Source organism: Semicossyphus pulcher, unplaced genomic scaffold (genome assembly GCF_022749685.1).
Source record: "Semicossyphus pulcher isolate SPU_LCO1_2020_fin unplaced genomic scaffold, fSemPul1.0.p SCAF_40, whole genome shotgun sequence".
NCBI classification, from domain to species: domain Eukaryota; kingdom Metazoa; phylum Chordata; class Actinopteri; order Labriformes; family Labridae; genus Semicossyphus; species Semicossyphus pulcher.
Genome location: NW_027211716.1, coordinates 247,501 through 260,000, shown reverse-complemented (window position 1 = coordinate 260,000; position 12,500 = coordinate 247,501). Strand labels below are relative to the sequence as shown.

The 12,500-nt window shown below is 48.1% G+C and overlaps 1 protein-coding gene across 1 annotated transcript in view; it reads left to right on the top strand.

Annotated features, from left to right (window-relative positions):
• Positions 1–12,500, top strand: part of LOC138608216 (membrane-associated guanylate kinase, WW and PDZ domain-containing protein 3-like) — a 30,177-nt gene that overhangs the window by 3,518 nt on the left and 14,159 nt on the right. The window contains exons 6-15 of the mRNA XM_069680738.1: positions 255–483; positions 646–716; positions 1,605–1,772; positions 3,705–3,874; positions 3,968–4,058; positions 4,142–4,313; positions 4,899–5,535; positions 6,171–6,234; positions 6,464–6,682; positions 6,852–7,139. Coding sequence (XP_069536839.1) covers positions 255–483; positions 646–716; positions 1,605–1,772; positions 3,705–3,874; positions 3,968–4,058; positions 4,142–4,313; positions 4,899–5,535; positions 6,171–6,234; positions 6,464–6,682; positions 6,852–7,139 — 2,109 coding nt within the window. The remainder of the gene's footprint in view (positions 1–254; positions 484–645; positions 717–1,604; positions 1,773–3,704; positions 3,875–3,967; positions 4,059–4,141; positions 4,314–4,898; positions 5,536–6,170; positions 6,235–6,463; positions 6,683–6,851; positions 7,140–12,500) is intronic.

The following is a 12,500-nucleotide window of genomic DNA, read 5'->3' as shown; positions in this document are numbered from 1 at the left end:
TTGGACAGCGGGGACTCTCTGAAACTGGAGGATATCTGTGAACATTAAACGTGCTGGAACATGACGACGTTTTCTGTCCACATAAAGCTGAAAGTTCATCTGAGACGTCGACAGCTCCACTTTCTGTTGGAGCCAAATTACACTCAGACTGGACAGCAGTGTGTGTGTGTGTGTGTGTGTGTGTGTGTGTGTGTGCGTGTTGTTTCACCAGGTGAGTTTGTGAGTTAATCTAACACACGCTCTCTCTTTCTCTGTTTCAGCGGGTTCAGCTGGAGCTCCGCCCACCATCCTGCCTCTCAGCCAATCATGGGAGTCTGCAGTTGGGAGTCGGGAGGGATTGGAGAACGGAGGAGGAAGAGGAGTAGGGAGAGGAAGAGGAGCAATAGGAGCAGGAGGAGGACCAGGAGGAGCAGGGGGAGGAGGTCCACTGCCTGAAAACTGGGAGCTGGCCTTCAGTGATTCAGGAGAGCCGTACTACATCGAGTGAGTAACGATCAGGCTTATTGATCAGGTATAAGGTCTCAGCTGGAGAGAGAGAGATCGGACACGTTCATGAGGCCGAGTTCTGCTTTTCCTACATTACCCAGGGTTCATTCTGACCATGGATGTATTAAACTAATGATGATGATGTCATCTCTCTGTCAGTCATAACTCAAAGACGACCAGCTGGCTGGATCCTCGAACCCAGAACAAAGAGACGACTTCCTGTACAGAACGTGAGTCTGATTTATTAATTATTTCTTAATTTATTTAATCATTTGATTTTATTGATTTAAGTCATATCAGAAAAAATACCAAGTTGTTTTTTGTTATTCATGTATTTACTTTAATTTTACAATTGAACTATTTTCATGTCATTTTGCACTTTTTTTTTTTACTGTATTTTTATTCGTCGTCGCAGCTCTGAATGAGAAAATGTTAGTGAGATACAGAATCAAGTTTGATTTTCATTAATCTTACAATCAATATTTTAAAAGCTGACTTCATGTTTGTTTTATTATTCGGAGAGTCAGAGAAACTCACTTCCTGTTACTGTACATGGGACTTTTATTTTGACAGCCAACAGGGGGCAGCACAGACTCACTCTAACACTGTGTGGCTCTACTTCTACTACAGCTCTATTAGCATCCATGTTCATGTCTATTTAACCTTCAGAAGAAGCTTCACAAGCAGTTTTAAATCCTGTAATGTTCATACCTGTACTCCACCTCACCTGAGAGGAAGGATCACTGCCCTTCATGTATATGGAGCTAGTGATCATTAGAGCAGCATGTCAGGACCCCTCAGGTTTATTTAGTGACCCTTGGATGGGACCCGACCCCAGGTTTGAGCTACAACAGTAAAATAAGTTGGACAATAACTGCAGACTTTTACCTGTATCTGTACCTCTCTGCTCTGTGATGCTCACCTGTCCTCCTCCCGACCCGCTCACCTGTCCTCCTCCCGACCCGCTCACCCGTCCCTCTCCCGACCCGCTCACCTGTCCCTCTCCCGACCTGCTCACCTGTCCTCCTCCCCTGTCCCTCTCCCGACCCGCTCACCTGTCCTCCTCCCCTGTCCCTCTCCCGACCCGCTCACCTGTCCTCCTCCCGACCTGCTCTCAGTCCCAGAGTTCACGGAGCAGCCGAGCCAGCTGAAGGGTTACTCCATCCACACTCGGCTGTCTAAAGGTCCTCGAGGCTTCGGCTTCAACATCGTAGGAGGAAGTCGACCCAGAGAGTTCCTGCAGGTGTACAGCGTCACACCTGGAGGACCGCCTGCACTAAACACAGGTACTCATACTTAATATAATACAACTACTGCTGCTGCTGTTAGATCTTAAACACGAGCTCTATATTGACACACTCTGGGCTCTAAATGTACTAAAGGTTTGTAAATGCTTCAGAAGAGTTTTTTCAGTCAGAAGCTTTGACATGTTAAAGAGCCAGCCATTACACCGGACTCCATTAACAAAAACAATCATTTAACTTCGCAGAACATGGCAGCTGCTGGTTTCCTGTTGCTTGTTCTGTTCATTAGTTTGTTACTGTGTGTCCCACATGTGGTGTTTGATCCGAACAAACCATGTTAAACAAAAAAAGACTCAATTAAGAGGCAGCGTTAGAGCAGCAGCTCCTGTGTCCTGAGAGGTTAAATCAGTGTTTTTCTGAATGGAGTCTGGTGTGTGTGCAGAGAGCGATGTAATGTCTGTGTGTGTGGTTAAAACAATCATCTTCCTCTGTAACAAAAAGGTCTATCTCTGTAGGGATCCTTTCTGTCATGTTGTCACACACTTAGAATAACAATCTGAGCCTGTCAGTGGAAACAACAAGAACTTTTGAGGACGACCTTTGACCCATCAAGGATTATGTTGCAGCCATTACAGCCTGTTTCACTGCTGCAGGATGAACACGTGTACTGAGACGTTCACACACTGTGTGTTCCTGTGAGTCATTTAGGCGCTCTGACTTCTCTATTGTTTCCACATTAACCTGATTCGTGTAACATCAAGTGATCCCAGCAGGAAAATCAGATGCTATCAATGATGCATTACAGCGATTAATAACGTTATTACCTTTACCTGTGTTTGTTCAGTGATGTCTGCAGTGATAAAGGTCTGTTTACAGAACCATGATAATGTTGTTTCTGGTATAATCACACACAGACTGCAGACACTGTAAGATATGAGGACGTCATGGAACAGAGGTCTAAATAATGTGCTCCGTCTCTCCTGAGGATTATGTTTCTGTTTGGTTCTCAGGTCTTTATTTTTCTCACGGACACAATCTCATGATCTGCCACTAATCCACACACACACACACACACACACACACACACACACACGCATAACACACACACACACACACACACACTCTCGCTCTTTAATCTGTCCGACACACACAGCCTCCTTTCTCTCCCTGACTGTCAGACCTGCTCACGTGCTGAGGATAAATAGTCAGGAATGTCAGACACACACACACACACACACACACACACACACACACAGACACAGACACACACACAAACACACACACACACACACAGACACAGACACAGACACACACACACACACACACACAGACACAGACACAGACACACACACACACACACACACACACACACACACACACACACACACACACACAGACACACACACACACACACACACACATACACACAGACACACACACACACACACACACACACACACACACAGACACACACACACACACACACACAGCTCATGAAATCTCCTGGGAAAGAGAGCAGAGAGTTTCATCGGCGCTTAATAGAGGAAAAAAGACAGAAACACACCAGCACTGGAAAAACCACTTAAGAGGAGGAAACACAGACAGCAGCTCGTCATATTCAGAATACGTTTCTTTAAAGCTGATCAACCTTTGACCTTTTCACACAGTTAAGCACCTCTAACAGACACTGTTGCACAGAGGAGCTACAGACACACACAAAGGGGCAACGAACAGAGTCCCTAAGAACTGACACAACTTGGTACCTTAAAGATGCTAACAGGTAACAGTAACCTGTTGTAAAAGGGTCATTTAAACCAGATGAATGGTAACTTCAATCAGACACAAAGGGGTAGACTACTGTGTGTGTATGAGGCAGCCAAAGGGCACGACGCAGCTTCAGTATCTGACGGTTTGGAAGAAGACGTAGGTAATAACCTGCAGGCTGACTGTGTCTGCATGTCTTCGGCCCTCCAGCGGACATCCTGGTCTACATCAACGACAGCTGTGTGCTGGGCCGCTCTCATAAAGAGGTGGTGGAGATGCTGAAGTCGGTGCCGATGGGTCAGAGTGTGGACGTGGTGCTGAGGAGAGGGTACCCCATGCTTTATAACCCTGATGGATGTCCCAAACAGAGTCTGGAGACGGTGAGGTTTATATTGTACGGACTGTTTCGGTAGTTTAAGTATTATCACAGCTTTTATTGTTAATGGTGACCCCTGTATAAACCCCCTCCACAGCCACAGACCCCCTCAAACCCTCCCAATGGGAGCCGCAGCCAGACACACCTCACCTACAGCTGCCCGCTGGACGCTAACGGCTGCACGCCAGGTGAGACAGAGAGCACCTCCACCTTTCTGTCCTGATTTCCTTCAGTGAGCTTTCTGATTCTACTGTCTGATTCTGAATTCCAGCAGTGGGCCAAACTCCGCCCTGCTACGCTGCTCAGCCAATGATGAACGGCCTGACGGGCCCACCCACACCCACTTCCTCTGACGTCCCGCTGGGTCCACCACCCCTTCCAGAGAGAACATCAGCCAATCACAGTGACTCTGATGGCGGCATGTCCAGCACTGGAACACGAAGGTGAGAGGAGCTTCAGTTTTAGCATTAGCAGTGTTAGCTGACGCAGAATAAAGAAGGTAGTATTTTCTGAATCAAGGATGGTAATTTGCGGTGTCCCGCAGGGTAGTCGTTTGGTACCCCTGCTTTTCTCTGTTCTATTTATGATGCACTCCTTCTACAAAGTAAATATAGTGAAGGTTGAACAAGTGTCCATTCTTCACCTCCAGCTGCTGGTCAAACTGTAAACAATGAGCAGCAGACAATGAGGAAGATAGAGCTGTTCTTGCTCTTAGTCGTCTTACAACAAGCTGTGCAGCTGTAAACATCTCACCCACGTCTAACGCTCTGATTGATCAACTGCTCATTGATTGAAACAGCAACCAACCGAACACAACACAAGCTCTATTTAAATTACTGAACCAATCAGAGTTGTGGGTTGTTATTCCAAAGAACTAACAGTAGAAGAAGAAACAGTAGCAAACTACTTTAAGAGTTTTCTTACAGAGATTGTCTTGAAATAAAAAGACAGATTTCTTGAGTGTGTTCAAAGTGTCAACATCTGTTTCCTCCTCCTCCTCCTCCTCCTCCTCCTCCTCCTCCACTCAGGTCCTCTCTGGTTCGCTACAACAGCAGCACTCTCCCCGCCCTCCCCTCCTCCGGTCTCCTCCATCATCAGAGTTCTAAGTCTTCAGAGAGCGACCTCTCTACATCGACACTCCCCATCTCCTCCTCTACACTCCCCATGACCTCCTCGTCCTCCCATGCTCTGTCCAAGCTGCCCCTCTCTCAGCCAGAGACGGGCCTCCACCAAAACTCCAGCAGCCCCACTTCCACCAACAACCCCAGCACCTCCTCTACACCTCCTGGTGCTCCTGTACAGCGACCAGCAATGCCCCAGACTTCCCTTGCCCTGACCCCACCCAGAGACACCCCACCGTGCGGATTTAATGGCTGTCCGGCTAATCACCAAGCGCCCTCCCCGGCCTCCAGAGGAAACCCAGGGCTGGTGCTCCCTCTTGGGGCAGGGTCACCAGGGTCAGCGCCGAGTGGGGAGCTTGTGCCGGTGGCCCTCGGGCGCAGCGAGAGTGGAGGGCTGGGGTTCAGTGTGACTGCAGGGGGGCAAGGAGGTCAGTTGGCGGTGGTGAGGCGGGTCTGGGATCGCAGGCACTGCCCCTTGCTGCAGCCAGGGGACGCTATAGTGAAGATCAACGGAGCAGACGTGCAGAGCCTCAGCTTCTCACAGGTAAAGGTCATGGTGGTCTCTTAAAACCACAGAATCAAAATGCCGAACTCTCATCGTGATCTCACTGTGAATCCCTCAGTATGTTTCTACTAAATGAAGGGTGGTCCGACCACGTCTGCAGTCTGCAGAGCTCCTCTCTGATAGGGTATGTCCGCACTGGAGGGCAGGGTAAGTGGTAAAGGGGCACATCTCAGAGTCTGTCCTTGCAGGATGATGTCACTTGTTTGAGAAGGCTGGTAGTACTTGACGATTGTAGGACTGTTGTTTTTTTGCGTTGAGGGAGCATAGATGATACCCTGGAAGAAGAGCATCATGTCTGTATTTTTGGGAGCGCAGTCTCAGGGTTAACCCCAGGTGTCATTTTGGCGTTCAGTTAAGACAGCAGAGACAGTAGAAGGCTCTTAAGGATGCTGCAGTGGACAGATTTGTGTTCATGCTGAGCGTCCTTGATCCCATCATCTTCCTGAGCTGTGTAGTTCATGTCCTGCCAGGCGTGCTGGGATCTTTAGTGCCTCACCTGTGTTTTCCTCTTCAGGTACAGGTGACTTATTAAAGTTCTCTCATTGTAAACTATTTAACAGAGTGACTCAGGATCGAAGCATGACTGGTTGTTTCTTCTGTATTTCTGTCCTCAGGTCCAGAGAGTCCTGCAAGAACACACCAAACAGGGAGAGGTGGTACTGCTGGTCTTTAGAGGAGGTACTGCTCCACGTCTGAGCCCCAAACCCAAACTCATTGATCACTGATCCATTCATTGACGACTGTCAGTTTTAGCAAAGCAATGATCTGAATTTAAGTAATGGGGCACCTATAAAAAGAGTTGTGTTAAAGGTGTCACTTCCTTTGACCTCTGACCCCTCCTGCTTGTTTTGAACTGTTTCTGTGAACCAACAAAAACAATGTATAACTGCCCCGTGTCCTCCCCCAGGTCCCGTCTCTTCCCCAGTCGTCACCCCAAACCTCTACAAGCCCCTCCCCTCCCCTCACAGCCTGGCCACCTCCTCTTCCTCCCACCCCCCAACATTAGCCGACTTGCCTTCCCCGTCCACGGGTGCCTTGGTGGGGGGCGTCCCCCCACTCAACCAGGCTGGCTTGGCCTTGGAGAGTCCCCAGGAGGGACACCTACCAGCCCCAGGGACCCACCAAGGTAACTGCCCTCCTGCCTGGTGCTCTGTGCCCCTGAGAAAGGCACGTGACTTCCCACAAGAAGAGTCCTCCTTGTCTCTGTGCTCCCATTAGTAATCCTTGTCCTCCTTCCTTTATCAGTCTGTCTCCTCCTCCTCTCTTTATGACTGTGACTCCTCCTTGTTTCCCAGGGACCCCTCCTGCCCAGACGCCAAACGGGCCGCCGACCTCAGCCCTCATCCAGAGCACCAGCTTCCTGGACTCGGTTCCTGTGACGTTGACCTTAGAGCCACGTGATTTGCTGGGAGTGGAGGAGAGTGCAGGTGGGCCTCCTCCCATCAGAGGGGGAGGTGGGGGAGGAGCGCTGGGGGCAGTGTCCAAGGATGGAAGAGGAGTAAAGACAGTGGAGGTGGAGCTGAGGAGGCGGCCGGGAGAAGGCTTTGGATTCGTTATCGCCTCTCAGGAAGTGACTAATGGGGGTGAGTCCCAGAGAGTCTTTACCCTCTCGGCTGTTTCACTTGTTTCACAGGCTCATGGCAGCGTCGCTACACGTCATCGTGATTTCATAGAAAGTTTGGCCTCTCAGAAGACATTCCCATGTGAGGGACACTTTTTGTATGATGCTGGAGAAATGTTTAATCTGATGACAATGAGGCAGCATCCGCAGCTATGAGGACGTCATGGTTGTTCAATTCCCAAAGTGAATTTCTGAATGATGATCATTGGTGGATATCAGAGCTTCCAAAGTTCACCTGCTTCTTCAAACATAGTTTGTACATCTGTGTAGTCTGACTCTGACAAAGTGGAGCAGAGTGCTTCCATTACCGTACGAAGACGTGAGACTGGAGGTGTAAAAGGACTGCACATGTCGGGGTATACGTTTATGAACAGATAACATGGACTGTGTTTACTTTGAGTGTGACTCATGGTGTGTGACCTGCTGGTTTAAAATGAGGCTGTAATGAACTGTGCAGCCTGTAGGGGGCGCTGACAGCTCTATGTGTGCACTGACTGTTAATGTGTGCACATACAGTAACAGTGAGTCTCTGGTTGAGTAAAGCTGCACCTGAGCTTCAGTCAGCTGGAAGGAAGAATCAGGTTAACGACACAGTGAGAGAGCACTCGAACGCATCATCCTCTCCTCTCTGCTTCTCCACTGAAACATTAACAATAATCTCTCCTGTTAACATTCCTCCCTGTGTGTGTGTGTGTGTGTGTGTGTGTGTGTGTGTGTGTGTGTGCGTGTTAGTATCAGGTCCCTCCCACCACTTTTTTCTGTAGGCCACGCCCCCTTTTGGCCAGCTGTCTCTCTCTCTCGCTCCAGCTCATACTCAGTCTCTCTCGTCCGCTTTCAGAGGCATGACCTGCCTCACAGAGAGACACACGGAAAGATAGAAAGACGGGTGGAAAGACAGACAGGTAGACAGACAGGTGGACAGACAGGACGGTCAGTTGTAGAGCTCTCTGGTTGTTTGTGGTCTGCCTGTTCATCATGTTGGAGCGTCTGCAGTCAGCTCTGAAAACTGTGAAGGAATCCAAACGTAAGTCACTCAGAGTGTGTGTGTGTGCGTGTGTGTGTGTGTGTGTGTGCGTGTGTGTGTGTGTTCTATAGTATGAGGCTATAATAGAACTACCTGTACACAGGTCAAAGCTGGTCTTGTGTCCATGTACAGAGCGGCGGTGTGGTTGTCCTTCCTCCTGTCCGAACGGGCTGTGAGGTGTTTTCTGCCTGATATTTTAGTACGATGACACGTTCAATGTCAGGTGTGTAACCAGGATTTTAGAGACACTGCTGCTCCATATGTGTCCGATGGTTTGTTGAAGATACTCTGTTGAGTTTTTGACCACTAGGAGTGCTGTAGAGCAACATACGGCTGAGTCTGTTTGTTGTATCGTGATCTCTATTTACAGATTCTGTATAAAAATTCAGCGGTCGGATTTTAGAACAGGAAGTGTTCTGGTTTCTGTTTGTAGTCCGAGTAGTTTTGACCAATCACGTATCAGCAGGCTTTGGTGTGTGCAGGAAGAACAGTCCTTGTGCAGAGCAAAAGAGGCGGAACACAATCCTCCGTAATGACGTCCCAGCTCCCGTAGATCTGTTGTGTCGTGCACGAGGACACAGCTCACACTCGGTGCGGCGTCACTCTATCACACAGACTTTATGGGTCTAAATAACTCAGTAGATGCAGCCTGCTGCAGTGAAACAAATTTATACCATGGTCCTGGTTAATACTCGATTCTGATTGGCTGTAGGACATCAATTAGTTCCTGTCATTAAACACCTTGGAAGTAGTTCCAGTTAGACTGTTAGCAGTTGTGAATGAGTGCTCTGGCTGCGTTTCCACCTGTGAGTCAAAGCCTGTTCAACCCTCGCTAACTAGCTAACAGCTGATTAGCACCTTTCTTCAACCTGTTTGGAGAGAATAAAAACGAGTGATGACTGAGACGCAGCTGAAGAGCGAGCAGACACGTCCAGTCGATCACAGAGTCATCCACCCTGACTGTGCCCCATCCACAGTCGTGCTGTCGTCACATGTACTGATAATAAAGGGAACATACACAGCGCTGCCCACCTGTTTATCACCTGTATGTAGAGTCTCCCTCTTTACTTATCTGTCTCTCTCCTCCTCTCCTCCTCCTTTCAATCACTCCTCTCCTACTCCTCTCTGTCGCTCCTTTCCTCCCCTTCTCTCCTACTCTCTCCTCCTCTCTTTGTTTCCTTCTCTCCTCTCCTCGTCTTCTTCAGTCTTTATCAGCTCTCAGGAATGTGTGTGTGTGTGTGTGTGTGTGTGTGTGTGTGTGTGTGTGTGTGTGTGTGTGCGTATGAGTGTGAGAGTGTGCGTGTGTGTGTGTGTGTGTGTGTGTGTGTGCGTATGAGTGTGTGTGTGCGTGTGTGTGTGTGTGTGTGTGTGTGTGTGTGTGTGTGTGTGTGTGTGTGTGCGTATGAGCGTGTGTGTGTGTGTGTGTGTGTGTGTGCGTGTGTGTGTGTGTGTGTGTGCGTATGAGTGTGTGTGTGTGTGCGTGTGTGTGTGTGTGTGTGTGCGTGTGTGTGTGTGTGTGTGTGTGCGTATGAGTGTGTGCGTGTGTGTGTGTGTGCGTATGAGTGTGTGTGTGCGCGTGTGTGTGTGTGTGTGTGTGTGTGCGTGTGTGTTTCACTCACTATCAGTGGACTTACATGTATGACTCTGTGTTTGAGTTGAAGAACGAGTCTGATGCTGATTTCTAGTTTAAATGAACTGAACGTTCGTCAGTAATAAGAGTCGTTCCTGTGAACGTGTCTTCTGTGCGTGTTGATGTTGCTCCTCATCCTGTTACACTCTGATCAACAGACTCTGACTCTGAGCCGTCACACTGAAACACTTCATCTATATAACAACGATGTGTTTCTGTGGACTGAGCCAGTGTTGGTGATCATCTGCTGGAGATGTGAGGACCGTAAATGCAGCTGTACTCTGATTATCTGCCCCAGTTTGCACAGTTAAAGCTGCAGTCACTGAAAACATGCAGTCGTACATGAGAGAGATAATCTGTGAAATCTTGCTCCTCTGGCTCCTCCTCCTGCTCCTCTGGCTCCTCCTCCTGCTCCTAATGAGATTTGTAAGAATCCAACGCTCCCGAAACACAACAACCAATCAGAGCCGAGCAGTCTCTCAGGCTGCTGTCAATCACACGCTGCGCAGCACCGCTCCTCCGCGCATGCTCACACGGTCACGCTCAGTTTGTTCAGTGTGCGCAGCGTCATTTCACATTCTTACCGCTGTGTCTGCCATGTTGTATATCTGGCTGCTTTAGTTGCCGTGGTTACTAGCCTGCGCGCGCATGATAGCCTCCTCTGTGGGGAGGGCTTTGGAGGCAGGACTGAGCGTTTCCGATCTCTTCTCCGTCTTACCTGCTGCAGCTGTAAATCATTTAAACACAGCTGTCATGAATAACTGCTAAATAAACAGGTAAACATCTGAAGTGCTTCTCAGTCGTCATTGTTTTCTTTTTAACCTTCTCTGTGCACAAGCTGCACTGACCCACGCTGTGACCGTAATGCTTTGTAACGCTAAGTGTATCATAATGCTAACATGAACAACACTGGCAGCTGTGACTGTTTAGATTCAATGTGTCTTAAAGCGACAGAGACAGGGCTCAGTGTCATGAGAGCATCTCACCTGTCACCTTTCAGTCATGAGCATGCAGCTCTGTAGCTAGCAACATGCCCGCATAACGTTAGCTGGTGACATGGCCCCGAGTCAGCCCCCCCCGACCGTCTCTTTAAAAAATGTCTTATCAATAAAATCCAGGATTGATTGGAGGAGAGCACACAGCTTAAAGATAACGTCAGTCAGTCACTTACCTTTCTTTGTGGGTTTAAAGTGACACACACACACGAACACACACGCACACACACACACACACACACACACACACACACACACACACACAAAAACACTAACGCAAAACATGGAAAGTCGGTGTTACATTCAGCATGGAACATTTTTGTTTTATGATGAAATGAAAATATAATGTGTGTGTGTGTGTGTGTGTGTGTGTGTGTCCAGATGTGTCGTCTGTTTGCAGCTGCGACTCAAACACAATCAACCAGAATGAAAAATTCACACGTTCATATTTAAACTCGAATCGTCACGTCGTGTAGACACACTGATCAGTGTTACAGCAGGTTTGACCTCCTGAGTGTGAACGCTCACAGAAACACTCTGATTGGTCGAACTCCTGTGCATGTGTGTGCATGTGTGTGTGTGTGTGTGCATGTGTGTGCGTGTGTGTTGCTTCATTAGCGGTGCAGTTTCAGCTGCTGAATATATGAAACTTTCTAATAATAGTTTCTGTAATCCATAATTCATCACACACACCACGACCAGCTCTGTGTGTGTGTGTGTGTGTGTGTGTGTGTGTGTGTGTGTTTGACAAACCAGAGTGCAGGTGAGCTGAAGCTTACTGTAGTGTGAAATTGGACAGAAATCACACACACACACACACACACACACACACACACACACACAGTCAGGTGAGCTCTGCTTCAGGCGAGCAGCTGGGTGTAAATGTAAAAGGTACATCTGAATGTATCTGCTCGTGTGGCAGCTGCAGCTCAGTCAGCTGATACACAGCATGTGTGAGGAGGAGGAGGAGGAGGAGGAGGAGGAGGAGGAGGAGGAGGAGCTGACACTGCAACAGGTTAATATTTCATTAGTTTCCATCTGCAGTCAGAGAAATTATGTCGTAAGAAGTTTTTCACCAAATGTTCTCATACATGATTCATAGAGCGCTGCAAAGACCTGAACTCAGACAGACAGTGAACGCATCACGCTGAGAACCGATGAGAACCAACTGATCATTCTCAACACTAGCTCCATCTCTCTGAGATCCACTGAGAGACAGTTCCCTCACAGTGAGACACCGTTTCAAACTGAGAACATCGAGAACCACCAGGAACAAACTTCATCACAATGACTATCAACATCAGCCAAAACATAAACATTCTGAAATACTCAAAACTATTTATTGTGAACACTAGATGGCGGTACGGACTACAAACGTGGAACTCACTACGACGATGTCTTTGTATTATTGTGGCACAAACACAGGAAACTATACAAACAAGCTTTTCGTGTATATTCAGGCTTTTACTAAATTAGTGCATGAACAATAAAACCTGCTGAGGCAAATCACGCTGAGACAACTGCCTGGTCTGTGCTGTGTTCACATCATTAATCAGAAGATCAGAGGACCCAGTGTTGAGCCCTGTGGTACACCTATATGTTGTTTTAAGGTGGTGAGACTATACATTCAGGCTCTTTGTAATTTTCTTTTCTCTTGAACATTCTGCATCTCTT